We start from the raw sequence: 20609 nt of genomic DNA on the forward strand, positions 1-20609 counted from the left end.
TCTTGATTTTTGCTTACTGTTTGTCTGTTGGACGCAAATTTTGAATTGAATTTAAATAATGTTACATTCCTTTAGAATGAAATTGAAGTTCGGTTATTTAATTTAGAATGTTCCCACATGGCGTTATATCTTTTTGAATGCTATTCCTGCTATTTTGTTCTTTTTACCCATATTAAGGTCTTTATTTATGTAGTCTTTTTGTCAAGAATAAAAAATAAACTTAATAATTATATGCAAGTTGAATTCCTGTCTGTGATCATAGATGGGACTCTTGGGCTATTACAAAATAAGTTTAGGTGCGCCCTCAACAAAATCGATTGTATTGAAGTATTTGACAGGCAGTAAGGATTTCATTGCAAATTCCAATTTCTTAAAGTTTTCCTTAAATTGACCTGAGTGTGGTCATAAGTCAGTCTGGGTCGATCTTTTTCCAATTCGTGTATCCGCCTATGTGGTATCTATACTGATTAATTGATGAACTGATTATCGCCACTGAGTATACAGGAGATCTGCCAAAATATGGTAAATTAACAGTGACAAGTATCTTGTTAAATACGACAAGTTGTCATAACATTTATGTTCAATGTTTATATTAAAAAGACCGGAAGTTGTACATCCCGGTCATATAAAAATACTTCATGAATCATTTTAAGCTTTTAAAATGACAACATGGAAAATTCATCACAAAAACATTCCAAAAACTTAACTGTTATGACGTCAGTCGGAATAGTTAAATGTGACAACCACTACGGATTTTGTTCCTGATATTTCATTAAGGTATTAATTAGGCCCATAACAATACGGTTCACGTCCGTCATCTTCACAGGCTTCGATCTGTAACTTCCATAATTTTATATCATATTTTTATTTTTCTGATCCTAATATTTTATTTCTCTGTAGAATTCATAATTATCTGGTAAGGACTACTATATTATCCAGCATAGAGTGGAATTTTTCAGTGTTTTACCCTTTATTGGCTCTCAAGCAGTGTGAACCCACGCACATTAACATTTCGTTGTGATCTGGTCACACAATGTGGCACTTTTTTCCAATTTTTAGGCCTACCTTCAGCTCATCAACTTATCACACACAGAGTGACATTTCTTTAAAACTTTAAAAGTATCAACCCCAACCAGGGTGAGGTTGTACCTTACACACATCACCTTTTTATTTTCGCCTGGCTTTGTATTTGGCCTACGTAGTTTTCCAAGGTAGTTATGTTCGGACCACCGAAGAACCTTTAACATGCGGCTTGATTCCATGCCGTTATTTTGCCCATCTAAACCAGACCACCGAGTGAAATACACTTTTTGTTTTTTTCTGTTCAATTTAATTTGTCCATGGTTGTTCCACCAACACAACAACTCAAACCCTTACGTTACCTATTGGCTAGACACAAAGTCACCAGAAAAAACTCCATCCGGCATACATACATCACTGATGTTATCGACTTGTCTTAATAACATGAGATAAAGTTGATTATAACATTTACAATGTGTCATTTTGTAGTGCATGATGAATGATTACATCATTACAAAGTAATAATGAATAACGATGCATCAACCAATGTACACTCATTATTCGTTTGGTTTCTAAGACAAACGCCCAAGGAGATATTTCTCTTTCAAACTAATTATCTAGATCATAGATATTTCATTGAGATATAAACATTAGAGTACCGGGTTATCTGTCAAACATTGGTCTGTGAAAAAAAAAATTTCTAAAACATAGAGAAATAGGCATATTGATCATAGGCCTAATTATTATAAGCATTGATTATTATTTCTATCATTGTTTTATATAGTGTAGATGTTTACTTTATTTCTTTTATATAATTGTTGTTTCTTTCTTATTGAATTATTGTTGTTAGATCAAAATTTATGCATTTTGACTAATTAATTTTTTGTGACAGGAGTCAATCCTCGATTAGCGAAAGCTATTTTTTGGCTCCTTTTCAAATATTGTACTGTTTGTATGATGTGAATAAAGTTGAAAGTAAATAATGATAATGATATCGGTAAAATATATCGCCGACAGAAAGTATCTTTTAAATAATTTTGATGGTTTTTACAAAAACGTATTACGTTGGTGTGGTTAGGCCTACTACGGAAAATTGTCCAATATATCCGTGTTCGATGAAATTAAAATCTTGTTCTATGGAAAGGTAAGAATTTTGTTTACCTCACCACAAGCTCTAAATCCTTATTTTAATACTTTCATAAATTCATCAACCGTGGTACTGGTTAGTTTTATTTGTTTACCATTATTTGTGTTGCGTCGATAGGGTTTACTTTATATAATCCGGGTTTGTGAACAAACAAATGACCAGGTTTCAATCTATAGCACGTAATGGAGGATGGGAGCTATTATTAGAATATACCATTCTTTTCTCCATTAATACGTAGATAACTTGCTCGTCTGATTCTATGATTTACAGTAGCAGACGTGTGCTAACGAATTAGACAGATAAATAAATCATGTTGTATTTATCTCCGAATTAAGTTCTAAATCCAAAGGTATAGTAGGGTGTGGTAGGCCTTATAAATTGATGTTGTCAACCATGACACTGGTCATTCATGCCGGTCAGAGTCCTCCTTAGCGCGTGCATCGTCTTGAATCACTCCTGTGTAAGAAGGCTACAGTCATTCTTAAGTTTATTTAATAATTATGCTATTACAATTAATTGTATTTACCGAACTTAATTGAGTCCAAACAATAGAACCTCTAGACTCAAACAGCGAAGCAAATTGATCTCCTCACACGAGCCCAGTTGAGACCCAGCAATTTCGGTTTAACTGGATCAGTGCTGCTTCATATATAAATAGTATATCGCCTGGGTAGGTTAACAAAACCCAATTATAATGTCGAGTTTAGCGGCTAATTAATGAAAACAAACGTATATAGACTTGTGACTGTTATGGATATTTCTTGTGCACAGCCTACCTAAATATTGATTTAATATGTTGATGATTAAGAAATTTGGCTGAAATATCAGAACATTATGTTAGTGTTTAAATTGTGCATTGTACTCCCAAATCACCTGTTACTGTGTTTAGTTTAGTTTATGCTATTTTAAGAACGAAACGGTTATTTAAAGATACTTGCCTTTTGGCAACAGTTTTTGCAAGATCACATGTATTTTTTTTTTCCAAACGTCAAAATATTATTTCAAATGATGTAGAAACAAAATTTAAAGAAGAGTTTAATATAAGGAAAATTTAACAGAAAACTAATGCAGAAAGTTCCGGTTATTTTGATTTATTTTGTGAAAGGGGACTTTTTTCCCGTCATTTCTTACAGTTAATACATTAGAGAAATCATGATACCATCAAACTTTTAAGTTAAAATCAAAATTGTGAGGCATTTGATGAATAGGCAAACTGCCTTAAAATACCGTGACATGTTTCGAGAGTACTATTCTCATCATCAGACAGAAATCAACGCCGAGAGTACTTATATACCAATAACACAGGTTGTATTTAAATGAGGCAATAATTAGCAATAATTGCTAAGAAAAAAATAAAAATTGTACACTTTTATGAACAAAATATTAAAATTTATAAAATAATATTACAAAGAATTCTTTACAATAAAATACACGGCGTTAAATCTTATTTGCTATTTTGTTTATATTATGCAGCCGTTTTGTCAATAAATAATAAACTTAATATATGCAAGTTGATTTTAGCATGCATACATAATGCGATATTATATTTTATGTTATGGGGGTGTGGGTGGTGTGTGTGTGTAGGCCTATAATGTTTCCCCTTGGACGTCATCCTTATCACATTGATTTCTCTAAGCTCGAATGATGACATAATTCGTCGTTAAAGTAATGGAATGAAATAAATTGAGTAAACATACGTAATATTGATTATAATCTACACGTTCTTGCTTTAAAGCGAATTATCAATGGAATTACTCGTGAAAATAAAGATAATTTGTTCTATTTATAGCCGGTTACTGTTTGACAATGAGGGTGCGGCGCTGTATTCGTTAGTAATTTTTGTTCTATTTACTCACCACTCGGTCATTGACTTTTCAATTAGAATCTGCGATGACGGTTGTTTTTTAAGAACTTTCAAAATACGGGTTAAATCTAAGTTAAAGGTCTTTCCATTTACCATATTAATCAAATATTTTTTCACTCCAGCCTGTGATTACGTTATATTTAAAAAAAACATTTTTTATTTATTTCACTCTTGACGAGAAAATAAATGTTTACTTTTATGTAGGCATACAGCATCACAAATGCTAATAAACCAATTCATGTATTATAGTATTATAGATTTAAGAAATCTGCAGGTTGTCGACCAAACGTCACTTAAGGTAAATAAAAATACGTTATCTTGGTTCGCCCTCGCACAATAGTACCGGTAACAATTTTAATGAATTGGCGTCTAGATTTGTATATTGTATTTGTATTTATACATTCAAATGTTGGTGTGTAGATTGTTAGGCCTTGATATGAGATGATACACTTTAAATGGTTTTCCCACTTTTCTAAGTAACAGTATTCAATATATATTAAAAGCTCACGGTTATTCCCCGTCAATTCCACCTTCTTCGTAGCTAACTGTAGCTGAATTTTTTTATTTATGTAATGGTGGTATAGTTTAAATCAAGTTCCAACCCCAACATAAAATGATTGACTAGTTATGCAAGATTTATAGATCTTACGCCTTCAGACGATTTTGACTGCCAACTAAAAAGTTATTTACTACAAGTATTGTATTTCCGGTTATTCTCTGTCCGCTGATTGGGTAAATATCTTATGAATAATAATTAAGTACGCCACTATTGAGAACCACGCCTACTTAGATTGTGTAATTTTCTCTCATTTTTCTGTTACTTCATCTTTCATGATTTGCATTTGATTTATTCTTGGTATGAGCCCACGGCTGGTTTTCAAAAGTGTGTAAACAGTGATTACTCGTCATATTATATTAAGCGGTGAGGAGACCCTTAAGAGCATAACTTCAAGCTTGCGCGTCGTAAGCTTTCGTCACATCGAGTTGTGTAACGCGTTAGAACAATCGCAATGGACTACAGTTATGCATATTTTTATGTTCCATGTCTTCTATCGTTAATATTTTGTCATATTACAGAGTGCATGCGAATACCATGGCGAAATGGAGGCTCGGATTTGATTCTACAGGTAAGTGCTACATATTATCATATTATAGTACTGCAGTGTTAAATTCTTGATACACTTTGTTACAGCAATATTTTCTATTGAGACAATTTGTACATTAAAACCACTTTACAGCTGTTTTATATCTACCTCCAGCCATCCATATTTGAAACTAACTTAATATGCATTAGTTCAATACACAATTGATCATCTTAACCATCTCAATAAACTTTTCATGCCATCATTAAGGCAGGATTTATTTTTGTAGGTTTTTATATTGATATTAATCCTATGTAATCTGCAATATATTCTAATACTTGTCAAAAAAGATAGATTCTTAAGAATTTTCTATAATCTATTGTGAAACATATGATGAAAAAAATGATAATTTTGTATTTCTTGGTGATATATCTGTCATGGAAGATAATTAAACTTTTTTTTTTATTATTTAATTGCACTTACAAAAAAATGTGTATACTTTTCTAAATTGATCAAATCTATATATAGATGTATGGCAAATCAACTAGGTATTGATTGCCCTTTCTATCAAAATCGATTACGATACGAGACGAAGAGCCTACGTGTAGGATACAACGGTCACGCTTTGGTGCACGTGCGTGTCTGACAATGTTCGCCCCTTATCATCTTCAACACATTTGAGTGTTTTTGATAATTAATTTTGCAATTATAGGTCTACACACAAACATTATTATTTGCATGTTATTTTTTCCAACGGACAATGATTAGTTCATAACACCGTATAACAAAATACAATAGCGCAAAAATACAAAAATAATAATATTGAAGAAAATATGGCTTTTCTAAAAAAAAAATGTCCACCATTTATATTATATAACAACTGAATGAAAACTGTAAATTGTATTGCTAAGTTATAATATTTATTGTATATATTTGTTGTTTTTTTATATAATATTTGTTAAAGAATCTACTACTAGCTTTTACAAATAACAGAAATATTTCAATTAACATTAACAACATACAGTAGGCCTACAACACGTTTAAGAAAGAGACGGAATTTTAAATACATTCCTTTTGCTTGTAAATATAAGTCCTGACAAATAACACGTGATCTTGTAATAAGTCGAACAGTTGCCTGTATTTTGTTTGCATGCCTATCTTCCCACAATCTTACTACATAAACACCAATAAATTTGAGCAATTTGTATAATAAGTTATTGCTTTTCAGATAAAATCTAAAATTAATATGTCGCCACCGTTCCCTTTTGTCGTATGCCCCGAGAACTTTATGTATTGTTTTACTTTTGGCGTAATTGTTAACCAAGACAAATTCCGAGTTGTGGAAACAGAGACAAAATTGCCAAAGGCAAAGAGCATGTGTCTTGACTGGTCAAAATGTGGCTTGTATTATTTGCAATTGCCAAATTTGAACATTTGACCTATTTTGTGGCATACATACCCCGGGTCATGACCTAGACGTAGGGCAGATTTGAACATCAAGGTAGCCATGTGTTTAACTAATGTACACCCCTATTGCGAAGGCCGCAACCCCCTCTATTTGGGAACAATCTTTACTCTGTTGTGAGAGCCTCTCCCCTTTTCGTTGGGAACAGGTTACCCGGGCATTAGCCTACGCGGATTCCAACCTTCCAATTGTCAGGGAACAGTATTCAGTTAAGCATCCAGCTTCTGTATTGGTTAGTTTTAAAAAAAATTCCCCTTTTCAGTTTAATTGGGCTTAGAAAATAAATATAGCTTTCAATATTTGTCAAAGCTTTAAACAAAACTATTCATTGTAATTAAATGATAAGACGTTTCACGTATCCAAAATTAAGTACCCATTTATTGTCCTGAATATAGAGACCGTCTGAGAAAGGTCTTGTTTAATTTTGCTTTTTCAAAAAGATAATAAACAGTACTTCCAGTCGTTTGTTTATACTGGCTCCAAATCCAGCATGTGAAAATTTCCGTCGCTTTTTCAAAAGTGTTCACTAGCGAACATTTCGCCAGTATCAACACACAAGATGTAGGCCTACTTAGGCGGAAAACTTTCTTTTTCTGAGTGACGTCACTGATACTGGCGAAACGTTCGCAGGTTGTGTAAGCCCTGAGATGTGGTTCAGTACGGTAAGAATCCCCGCATTTTGTTCAGACCAATACAAGGGTTATTTCAGGTTGTAAAATCGATCTCTTGAACAGCAATCATGATGTATCCTACTTTTTTTCAATTTGCATACAAACGACCGACAAGAATAAACACAGAACTACCAATGACGTAGGTTGTGTATATCCATACAATAAATAATAAAACCTGGGGGAAGTGTCATCCCTACAAAAAAAGGTTGAAATGAGTGACTTAGGAGTTAAAGTAGGATTGTAGCCCTAGTTCAGAGTGTTGCAAAACTTATTTTCACTGGCTCTCGGCAAAAATAAGATATAAGACATAGGCCTAAGTCATAAGATAATTTTATTATCTCCAAATTACAAGAGCTTGCAGTCAAAAATTATATTAAAAATTGCAGATATAAAAATAGAAAAACTTCAAAAGTTAACCTTTTGTGATCTTTGCCGTAACTAACAACAACTAATACACATTCAACTGTACTCCCCATCCACTTTTAAAATATACCAGCGTCCAACAAGCAATATCAAACTCGCCCGCTTATTTCTCATTAATTTCTCTTTTGCTTCATCTTATCTTAAATAATACTTTTCTCAAAACAATTATCTTTTCAAGTAATTCTGTGTCTTTGAAAGCAGGTTTTGTATGATCAGGGTAATAAAATGTACTTTTTATTAACAGATCAAATTTTGTTGAGAAAGTGCAATCGTAAATTGTAGAAAACTGTTTCAGATTAATGAGATATATAATATACTATTAATTATATATCATCTTATTGTTGTTGTTCTTACAGAACAAAATTAGAAAACGTTTTCGATATTTATTTGTGGTCTCCACACACAATTTAACACACAAAATATAGACACTTTTATCTATTCAACATCCCAACCAATATACTGTAGGCCTAACAACAGTAAAAGAACACTTGATGGATTAGACTAAGTGGATTATACAACATTTTAACATAAAAGCAACATTTTATAGATTTTTAAAGCAACAGTTTATAGATTTTTAACTTTCCATATTTTCATAAACCAAAAGTTTTGCAAATGTACATGATTTTTTTAGATTGTACCTACTCTGAATTTTTAACTTTTATACAATCAGAATTTTTAACTTTTATACAATCAGAATTTTTAACTTTTATACAATCAGAATGTTCAGACAGAAATTGTATTTTTAAAACACTTTTATTAACATTTTATTATAGCATATTTTTCTATGTATTTTTCTAAATTTGTTTAATGTCGGTTTTATTGTATCGTCCTAGTTGACAGGGGCTGGTCAAGCACATCACAAGATGACAGTTTTATTACTTTTGCTTTTTCGCTACTCCCCTGTTATACTTATATGTTTCTTTTTTGTTATGTAGAAAGATTGAAAATAAAATAAAATACAAAACATATACTATCAAACTTTTTTTTAATACCTTGTCAAATAAAAAGTTAGAAGGATTGATAGAAAATGAATGTCAATCCCAAAGTTTTTTGGAGAAGATCCCCTCATTCGAAATAAAAATGTAAAATATGGGATGCTCCAGGCGTCTATAACTATTATTAAACCACAAATAATATTTCTGATTTTAAAATATAAAAATAAAGCATGGGACGTGTTCATTGACGTTGGTGTATTCAAAATAAAGCATGGGACGTGTTCATGGACGTTGATGTATTCTTTAGGTTAGGATAACATTTATTCCCACGTATAGTTTAAACGCATTGTTTTACATGCCACATAACAACGGCGAGACAAAATGGAAATGTGGACATCTCCATCAGTCTGATCTTTAGAAGTCACAGACTGCACTGTTTAAATACCATGATCGTTATGAAAACGTCCAAAATGATTCATCAAGTTGAAGCAAGTACATAGCAAATTATATAGCTGAGCACTTAACCGCGCGGCAGGGTAGCGGTTGTTAAAAAATATAAGCGACTGCGCTGCGTGCTGGTCTGGTAATGAAAACGATTCACGTCGCCGCCATTATCTACCATTTAACCACCCGGGCAGCAGTGTCAACCAAGGCTGGAGGGATTGCCCACCATGTCTTACCCAGTCTATGATGGTTTTATCTTTGATATGTTTTTCTGATTCTAATTAATAGACGTTTTAAGCATGCTGGGTTCTTGTATATGAGCTGAATTATGTCGAAATCCTAAGTCTAAATCGCGGCCTGAATATCGAAAGTACACGGACGTAAAAAGTCTATTTTTAAAAGGGGATCGTAAATTATATATTATTAATATGCAATATCGAGCACAGTACACGTTAAAACAACATATTAAACTGTTATGTTTCACATTGCATCATCAACGATGCAGCAAGCCAATTGTAAAATTAATTATTTTTAGAATGGGTGTTTGAAAAAAATACACTTTTTACCTAATACTGTAATTAGTTCATCGCAATAAATGCAATGCATAATTAAGCTTTTCTGATAGTTTTACGTAACTATGCTAATTTTTATTATTTTCATGATCAAGGGGCCATTTTAAATATAAATACGCTGATACATAAGTCGTTTACATTCATGTGACCCCACCTCCGCTTTTTGAACTTTATTGTGAGATTTAAATGTACAGAAAATTCATCAAATATATTAGTGTCCAGTCTGTATTATTCTTACCTTCGACCCATGTCGAGACTGTTTGATTGTTTCTTTGGTTGTTCATGTCAATTTATGTTTATTGCAATTGTTTGTGAGTATAACCCCCTTGGAACAGAGTCATTTATTTCTTAGTTCAATATCCTCATATCCCCAAATTCGGGTCAGTAAAAATGGTAGTGTTTATCGATATTGCATCTTACCAATGAATCAAAGTGCCAATGAAGGAAAGCTATAATAATATACAGTGGTTATTATGGGCTTTGAGGTGAGGATCTGTGACTATGGTGCAAATGGATCGTCCGCCGACTTCAGACGTTTTGAAGCTCATCAACTTGTCATCAAACACTATCATATAAAGCTAAAAATCTTTGATTGTTGGTATTTCCAATGTATTGAATTTTGGTGTTAGGTCCTGATTTTTGAAGACTCTGTTTTAACGAAAACTAATTTCAAGCTAGGTTCATCTACAGGTTAATAGGGTTTTCCACTCCCTTTGGCTAGCTTTAATCGATCTGACAGTGGTATCTATAATCAGAATGGCGTTAAAGCTACGTTCACGCTGAGCCCGAATTCGGTCCGATGACCGGAGAAAATTACGTTACGTAGGCCTATACATTTTGTACGGAATGCGTTAGTATGAACGGTTCTATTCTTTAAAACTACATCCATTCTTCACGATTTGTTTTATCCAGATCTGAAATCCAAGCTTAGTGTGAACGTAGCTTTAGTGTGAACAGAACAACTAATGTATATATTCAAACTCGGGGAGTTTTAAATTAAACAGTCTTACAAAAATGTACATTTTATGGAGATTGTATTTATTAAAATAATATGTGTTTATTTTGTACTATACTAAATTTGTAAAGATAACGTGTACCATAAAAAGCCAATTACGATATAGAATAGAAGTCGGATATGTTTACGTAACGTACAAGTTTATTAATATAATCTGTTTAAGTGATGCCTTGGTGATGACATTTGTTGTAAATCTTCACTTGCTGTTTATTTAACATCACACGTTAATAAAGATCCATCCAATTTCAAGCAAACGTCGTCACAATCACCTGTATATTTAGATCTGACATTTAACAACTTTAACACACGTTGAATATTCATATTGCAGTTAGTATAGGCCTAATGGTACTGTATCTTCGTACTGTCTGTTGATCCTTTAAAGTTTGTGGTAACCTTTGACAGGGTCCTAATTCGTGGAAATTAGAATGTTCATATCAGTATAATGTCGACTGTCTATTGATCCTTTGTGATGTTTGTAGTGACATTTAACAAGGTCTCAATTCACACAATTTGAATGTTCATATTAGTAGGCCTATGTTGACTGTCTACTGATCCTTTGTGAGGTTTATGACGACTTGCCTTCTAGGTCCTAATTCACACACAATTTAAATGTTAGTAGGACTAATTAGTATAATGTCGACTGCCTATTGATCCTTCGTGAGGTTTGTGGCAACTTCTGACAAAGTCCTAATTCACACAATTTGAATGTTCATACACCTGCCTATTAGTATAATGAGGACTGTCTATTGATCCTTTGTGAAGTTTCTGACGACTTCTGATAGGGTCATAATCCACACAATGTTAATGTTCATGTTAGTATAATCTCGACTGTCTATTGATCCTTCGTGTAATTTGTGACTACTTCTGACAAGGTCCTAATTCACACAATTTTAAGTATGTCTTGACCCTTTCTAGTACTCATTAATTTAAGTCTACAATTCTGATCTTGAAATGGAGCGTGCAGCAAAAAAATAACGAACAACCGTAGGCCTACCAACTCTATCCCACCATGTTTATCGGTCAGTTTCCACACGGGTTGCGTTCCCCTTGTAAATCCGGGATTGTCCAGCATGAAACCACTCACGCAATACAGACCACAGACAGTGATACACAATTGATTTAAACCGATAGTAATTATTCAATGAAACATCACCACAGTGTTATTACATTATTTTGAGCTATAATGTGACAAGTTCGCCTGTACTTTTCAATAAACTGTGTGGGCAGGTATCCAAAAATATTAGCACGCGGGTGTATCTGCTAATTATTTAAGGTTCCTCACGTTATTTTTTGTTTACTTGTTAATGTTTAACTTGAGCATGGATGAATTAGCTTTCAATTATATTTAGACTATATCATACATTCTAATAAAATATAAATTAGTTTCCATATTATTTTGGATTATTTATTAATTCGGAATATTAATTATACCATTATTCAGATGTTGATTGCATTGTCCTACGGTACGAACGAAGATGATATTTATTTAAACCAGGGAAGAATGAAATTCACTTTCCCTAATTTAGACTAGGATGGATCGGTTATTGTACACAACCGTTTTACATTGTATCTGCCTATATTAATGTGATTAATATACCATTACATTTTAAAATGTTCACATAAAAAAAATTCATTTCAATGTATGGTGAACTAACTTTTGGCAATTTAGGCCTATGTGTTTTAATTTATTAGTTGATAGACGGGACTATGACCGTGTTTACATGCCGGATTGTATTTCGCTATTTTATTTCGGTATTTTATTTATGGTTTAAGGGTTTAAGCCTTATTAGTCTGGGTTCCAGACGGAGTTTTGACTTAATATTGCCAAACAGATAAATATTTTGGCACATATGGCGTTTCATACGTACTGCTTGAAATTTTTAAAAATTAATTTTGAAAAAGACAATAAATACAGATTTAGGGCAAGTCTAAAGCCTTATATGTACTAGCCTTATTTCGTTTTTTCGAACTACCAAGGTTTATAGGCCTTTTTATTTTTACTTTTTGAAACTCTGGAATCATTGCGTACGCACGCGGCTTGTCAAAGAACTTATTTTTCTAGTCTAATATTCTAATATAAACAGCAGTAAAGTCTAGAAATATTAAACAAACGATCATGTGATTATACAACATCAAAAAACCGAAAAGACGGTGTTTAGAATAAGGTACGCACTCTCTTTAGAAGGCCATAGTGTTACGACTTTGTCACAATACATTTACATTTAAAGATCGTATAATTGAAAGACATTTCCAATATGCTATAGTTTTTTTTATTTTCTGTACAACTGAGGTGGGTTAATTGGGAGAAAAAAGAGAGAGTCTAATGAAAGAGGTTTTCACCTGTTCTTCTTTTTTACCGTCATATTTATTTACTGATCCGAACGTAACACTAAGCCCGAATTCGGTCCAGTGATAGGATAAAACTCTCTCACCTTTGAGTTTAGTGTGAACTGTGAATGGTTTTATTAGACACTACAGCTATTTTGCACGATTGTTTTTACACCCGATTCTAGTGCTGTAACTCAACCCGACAATATTTGTCCAGGGAAAAATCGGTAATACAACATCTCATGGTGTAGACCTATACTGGTGTATGTATCTTGTAAGGTTAAGTCATGGACCTGGTTAAGTTAAGGGTTAGATTATGGTCTATGAAACTAAGGCAATCTAACAACAGGACACTGAGCTCACCTTGCCAAGATAGAAACTCGTAACAGTTCTTTGATCTTTATGTCTGGCTGCGACAAATACCAACTGTACTGTACATATTGTCTGCGGCGCGCGGTGTTAGGGGGTGTGGAACTGATCGTGTCGCAGCCACAGATAAACCCTTTGATCTCCAGAGCTCAGTATCCTGTTGTTAGATTGCCTTGATAAAACTAGGCGATACATTTTAAACACATGTGATGGTGTATTAGATAATTTTCATACGATACTGGAGAAATTTAGATACAGTTCTATTCTTTATCCGGGCTCAGTGTGAACGTAGCCTTAATGTATTATTAATTATCTAAATTTGTATCTCTACAGCGTTTTCCACTTCCGCTACAGACGTTTCGTTGTCTAGATGGTCAACTAATTGATGTTGAAAATGTATGTGATGGCTATAGGCATTGCTTAGACGATGAATTATGGTGTTCAGGTACGACTTGGTTTGTTTGTTTACACGATAATAATCAATGTAACACTTCTTACGCTATTAACCACTGTAGCATTGTGAAAAACAATGCATTTTCAATTAAATGAATCGAATATATGAGAATTTCATCCACCCACGTTCTTAATAAAACACAGTTGCTCTACTTAACTATATTAGCCGCCTGGTATAATAAGATCATACGTTATTGTTAACTACGTCAATACAATCCTTCTCTAATTGATAATAATAATAATAATAATAATTATACCACATTTATATAGCGCCCTTTTCATGAATAAACATGCTAAAATGCATGCTTATTAATCACTGTCGCTTTGTGGTTAAATGCGTTAAAATTGTATTTTTGTGTTCAACTTTATTTTCCCAATATAGGCCTATTGAAACGATTTCATTTTTTTCATTCATTCATTCATATTTTCCAAATAACATTTTGTGAGGAAGCTAAATAGTAGGGGCCTATATCGTAGAGGTATAACATGCTTCAATTATTTGAAATACAGAAATTGGTTAGGCCTATTAATTACATAAATGTGAAACCTCTCATCGCCGGGATCACCCTTATTATTTATTTGCCATCAAACTTTGTTTATATACTGTGTACACTGTCACTCTTATGCTAAATTTTTATATTAAATATATGTCATTCATCGGTAATGTCATCATTAAGTCATGTGGATCAATATGTTAGTAAAAAAACGTAGAGTTTGTTTGAAAGGTGATTTAAATACGCTTACTTGCCAATCTGGAATGATCATGAATCAAGACATTGTACAGTAAAACGTATATGATTCACCTCTGGGACCGTGAAAATGAGGCCTAGGCCTATATTAAGTCATATATTATATATTATAATTAAAATACTCTGCGACTTCGATTTTTTTGTTTAGTTGACCGTGTCAAGAAAATTAAATAATGAAATTCGACTATTCAAATTATGTGAACATACACATTAATTTTATTTATATTAAGCTGATCTGTGGCTAACGATTGTTTCCAGTTATGTTCTTATATTTTAGATATATAGGCATATAATTATGTTTAATGGGTATCGCCCGGTAGGCTATACGTCGTTTAAAGTTAATAATTGGTTCATTATACATAGGCCTACATAGGCAGGTTCGTTTAATCACTCGTAACACTTCAATCCATTTGTTATATTGACTATTATTGTAAACTTAAAGACCCCTTCCCTGCAATTTTGGACGTTTTTTGGAAAATAATACATATATATCACTTTAAAAACATTAAACCATGTCATTCCTTGTCTTAAATGTACGTTTTATGGTAAATTATGATAAAAAGTGAGAAACAATGCACTACCTAAGTAGCTCGCGGCGATCGACCTCTCGTGGACGGTCTTAGGCCTAGCCTAGCTAGGCTTAGTTTTGTAGGCCTAGCTGGTAAACATCGGTAACGTACGAACATCGTACGCTAGCTATATACCTAGCCTGACGTTGTATAGTTGCTGCATTAATTGTATTTCTATTTTTGCAACACTCCGTTGATATAAATTGGGGAAAGCCCGGTATTTTCGCTGAAAAGTTAGGAGTCTTCCATTTGTTTTGGCCTCACGATCGATCGAAAAGTGGGCGAATTACAGGTGAAAAACAAAAATATCAATCCGCGCGCAATGCATTTTGGGATTTATAGCGGGCCGCTATAATTATTAGAATCGACTTATTTTTCACATTTTTAACCGTTTAAAGACGAAAAAAGTTATCGCAATAGGACCATATAGTATTATTTTTACATTAAATATAGTTTGTGATCTTAAATTAGATCTAAAAAACGTAGGGAATGGGGCTTTAATTACCGCAGAATGATATATTTACGAAATAAAATGAAATATTTAAGCGCTGCATACCTAAGAAACGGTCCTTTTTTAAAGTACTGCCAATGATTTATTATATTGCTTGTAAATACTGTTAGTTTCGTTAGTTACTTACTTGTTTTCCAACATATTCTTTTGTTTCTGAACCTTACCGCCACCGATTCAAAGGTCAATGAATGGTCAACAAATAAATTAAAAGTAATGAAATGTCATGTTTATTCTTTATTCAAAAATTGGATTTTTAAAATTGTCTGCCTTTTTGTAATTTTTGAAATACACACACGAAATGTCACTAAATCATTTTTTTTTACATAATTCCATATAAAGTTACATGGACTTTTTTTTAAAGTGTGTCTTTTTAATAATTAGCTTGTAGTGTTGGAACAAAGGATGGTGCATTATCTTGTGAAATAGACGGACAACCGACGTGTGTTGAAACCGTTCAGGTGAGAACTTAGGGGAATTTATTAGATTGTAGTTAGGCCTAGCAGGGAGTTGTACAATGTTTTACAACTTCCTGGACGCGATATTTCTTTTCGTACATAAGTTGGGGACCCCTCATGAAACGTCACAAAATAAATGAATATCCATTAGTCATATGTGTGACGTAAGAATTAAGCTAACTACAATTCACTCATGCCAACTCTTCATATCGAGCCGTCGTGTAGTCGAGTGAATTAGACTATGAACTTTATATGTCGATGTATGGGGGTAGAATACCATGAGCAACTTCTTTTTACTTTATAGGGAGAGAGAGAGATTATTTAGAAGGTTAGGTTTAGTTATTTATGAAGTAGTTTGGCTATCTTTCACTTAAGGGGTCCCCAACTTATGTACGAAAAATAACATCGCTCCCTAGGATTACTAGTCAGGGTGCCTACAGGTCACATATTGCTACACCTCTCCTTCGTTGTGTTTTGACGATAAATATTTAATGTTTTCCTATCCTATTTTAACACACTATCAATGTACTTTGCTATACTATTCATTACCCATTATCCCATTTACAATCAAATCAATCAATCGGGCGCGCCCGAACCCTTGATCAAAGCTCTCCACGTGTGCCCGTCTGCCATCGTCTGCCTTAGCTCTTCCATTGTGAGATCTGTGTCATTTTCCAACTGGGTGACATCATTAGTCTTCCTGCCTCTCGGTGTCCATGATTGGGCTTCCATTTACAATAAAACGTATACAATTATTACAATTCTGATTACTTGGGCTTATATAAAATGCCAATAAAACAACTGTGATAATATCTAAAGTCTATACATTCCCCACGGGAACAAAATCCCAGTTTAATGCGTTGCTTATGTGATGTGTTTTTGACCATCAGGTTGATTACTTGGTTATTAATTACAAAGTGCATTAGCTATGATTGTAAACATACTGATAATTTTTGCACATAATCATGCCAGCTTAACACTATTGACTTGGAAATACATCGAGTTCTGAGAAGACAGAACACTGCAGATTCCCCTTCCACTACTTTGCTTACCTTACGCCTAAGTTTATTCACAAACGTTGGCATTCAAAATTTGTCCGTTGATTTGCTATCCTGTACTGCTTTTCCTACAAAATGTCAATGACGTTTTGTATGAATTGGGAGGTTTAGTCAATATATTTATTTGCCGTTGGTATACATTTTATTTATTTTTACTTGTAAGATTTGTGATGGAAGGCGCCATTGTGACTCTGGTATAGATGAACATAACTGCGAAAAAGAACAGTTTGTGTCTACATTAGCTAGAAGGAAAAGAATGCAACAAGCATCAAAAACTAGTAAGACTCAGTTTTTGTTTCGATATAGCTAAAGCACTGTCTACACTATAAAACTAGTTTGACAAAAAAAAGTGTGAAGTGCCCAAATATGGTAGTCATATGACATCATCATGTCCATATATGGGCACATCACATTTTTTGTCACATAAAGTTTTATAGTGTAGACAGAGCTTAAGAGTACAATTGCGTACACTTTCCTCCTTCCTATTTTTACGATATTAATCTTCTATTTTTAATAGTGTCTTTAAAACAATTTCCTAACTACTATTACCAGGAAGGTGTATTGCTTCCTTGCTATTACTAACTACAGTACGAGACGTTTACTGGTCTATAAATGAGTTATGTCTATGATATCGTCAAACCAGGTGGCCAATAAAGCGGAGGGCGCTAGAGTAAACTTTATCATTCCAACCCAAAGAGTTTATATATAGATTGGCTATAAGATCTTTGGTCCAACCATGGATTCATTAATCCATGGTCCAACATGTAAAATAAAATAATTGACACTATCGTATGCCGTTAGCTAAAAAATGAACTACAAAGACGAATTTGAATTGAAGTTTTTGTGTTTTTTTATTTTGAAGGGGATCTATCAATAATTGAAAAAAAGAAGAGTTACGAGATACCTTGTCATCCTAATAGTAACAATTATTGTTGGAATGGAGGAAACTGTTTTTACATCGACAATCCTAAAAAACGTTTCTGCCTGTAAGTTAGTATTTGAAATACTGAATAATGTTGATGACGCAGATAGTGATGAGTGATGATGACAAGATGGTGACAAGGGATTAATAATGGTGTTGATAATTTTGTTTTAATTCCCAGTGCTGTATCTCCATATAATATCTATTTCCGAAGTATCATAGGAATATTTGGTAATACAGCATCATATGTGGTGCCTGTATCATGTAAGGGTTAGGTTACTCTAGATACATGTGAAACACATGTGATGTTGTATTACCAAATATTCCTATGATACTTCGGAAATAGATACAGTGCCGAGAATCGGCTGTTTAATGGTTGTTATAATTACAAGACGATGATGACGACGATGATGACGACGATGATGATGATGATATACGAATAATAATATATGATTATGAATATGATTTAATTATCTATTTTTGGCTCTAAAGCTCTTTCTACACTATCAAACTAGTTTGACAAAAAAAGTGTAATGTGCCCAAATATGGTAGTGATATTCCCAAATGTGGTAGTGATATAACATCATCATGAGCACGTCACAATTTTAGTCACAAAGTTTGATATTACGGTGTAGATAAGGCTTAACTCAATGTTCCAATTATAAATGCTTTCCCCTAACCTTCTTTTGTATGTTTTTATTTATATAATAATAATCTATTCTATTGTATTTTATATAGCTGCAAAACTGGTTTCGAGGGACCTCGCTGTATGCATCTTTCTCCAAGCGATTATTCTTCTTATTAATACGATACATTTTTTATCTTAAATCTTTATCTTTCAAAATTACGATATAACATGTGGTATCTAATCTCTATACGTGGAAGTATGGATCAGTAGAATAAATTGTTCAATTGAGATTCTGTATACTAGATTGATTTATCTATAACAATTATGGATTTAAAATTCATATCTGTAGAGTTTTTATGTCATACTACATTCGAGACTTTAAATAGTTAAATCTTCCGGTTTAAAAACTTTAAAATTTTAATCTGTGGTAACAATTGTTGTGATTATTTTACAACGCCGCTTTTCACTGAAACGAAAAACAAGTGGGTTTATTATGAATGCAGTTGATGCAAATGAAAACAATTTTAAACCCGGACTTGCCCTTTAAAGTCTTAGCTTTTTGTGGAAGTATGTTTATAAGTGCATTATTATGAGATATGATGGCGCTCTACAAATTATCATCTCAATTTGTTGTCTTGTAGTAGTAGAGAGACAAAAGGACACTGTATGTTATCAATGTATTAAGTAGCAATGTGTTTGAAAATTATTTATTTATGTTGTAAAGAACTAAAGCACTGTCTACACTATCAAACTAGTTTTACAGAAAAAAAGTGTGATGTGCCCAAATATGGTAGTGATATGACGTCATCATGTCTATTTATGGGTACATCGCATTTGTTTTTTGTTACATAAAGTTTGATAGTGTAGACAGAGCTTAACGAGACATTGTGTTTGCTGGACTGGAAGCGCCGCGTGGAATATGAGTTCGCACACACAAATTAAGTCATATGTTTGATATTTGTTTATCATAATTTAATTCTCATATTTCTGTGTGGATTATTTATTATTGTTACAGGAAAAATGAAAGTAAGAAGAGAGTAATATGAGGTTGTTATTTATGTGCGCATATTGTATAATAGTCGAGCATTGTTAACGCATTGTTGGCGCATTGTTAACGTGTTGTTGACGCACTGTTAACGCGTTGTCAACGCTTGTGTATTTCTGTAATTATTAAAGTTGACTTTGTTATTTATTTGTAAACTTTGTTAGATTAAATTTGAAATAAATTTATTGATAGAACTGCAATAGTAATATCGTATAATTATCATATACCTATAACGGTCGAAATGCCATCGTTCTAAATCTCCAAACATTTGTGGCCTAAAATGCTTTGAAGTCGCACGGTGAATTTAAACTTAAAAATTGACAAAACACCAAAAGGACCAAAAACAGAAAAACATTATGCAGTATTTTTAATTTGGTTTGAAGAGGAAAATATTTTAATTTATTGTCCGTTTTCCCACAAATGACTTGTTAAACGGCACATTCTGCCTGGTTAAGCCTAGTCTATATACATCGCAAACTCGTAACAAAAGTCAGATAAAGTTTTCTAGTGTAGACTGTTTACAAACGAATTAGTATTAAGCTCTGTCTACACTATCAAACTAGTTTTACAAAAAGTGTGATGTGCCCAAATATGGTAGTGATATGCCCACATATAGTAGTGATATGACATCATCATGTCCATATAAAGGCACATCATTTTTTTTTGTCACACAAAGTTTGAGTTTTATAGTAGGGCCTATATTTCGCGCGTGTGTACACACGTTCTACCAATCAGCGTCTGTTTCTGACTTCGTGTGTACAGGCGTTGGTGTAACGTCCGCCTTACAAGGGTAAAGTGGTTCACAGCAAGCCCCAATAAGGTATATAATAGCCCACTTAAGTCATATATAAATCTTCGATCTTCCTTTAGTCACTTATATAAGA

General features: G+C 33.1%; 1 protein-coding gene across 3 annotated transcripts in view; it reads left to right on the forward strand.

Moving 5' to 3' along the window:
- LOC144852710 (uncharacterized) overlaps positions 1–19933 on the forward strand; it is a 36074-nt gene extending 16141 nt beyond the window's left edge. The window contains exons 2-7 of one of the 3 annotated variants that reach the window (XM_078710672.1): positions 5109–5158; positions 13669–13780; positions 15999–16075; positions 17294–17408; positions 17993–18116; positions 18791–19933. In XM_078710672.1, the coding sequence (XP_078566798.1) occupies positions 5114–5158; positions 13669–13780; positions 15999–16075; positions 17294–17408; positions 17993–18116; positions 18791–18857 (540 nt within the window). In that variant the 5' untranslated portion in view covers positions 5109–5113 and the 3' untranslated portion in view covers positions 18858–19933. Of the gene's footprint in view, positions 1–4905; positions 5159–13668; positions 13781–15998; positions 16076–17293; positions 17409–17992; positions 18117–18790 lie in introns of those variants that run through there. The other 2 variants (XM_078710666.1, XM_078710680.1) reach the window with 2 other exon arrangements.
- Positions 19934–20609: the final 676 nt, after the last annotated feature.

Source organism: Antedon bifida, chromosome 1, assembly GCF_963402885.1.
Source record: "Antedon bifida chromosome 1, ecAntBifi1.1, whole genome shotgun sequence".
NCBI classification, from domain to species: domain Eukaryota; kingdom Metazoa; phylum Echinodermata; class Crinoidea; order Comatulida; family Antedonidae; genus Antedon; species Antedon bifida.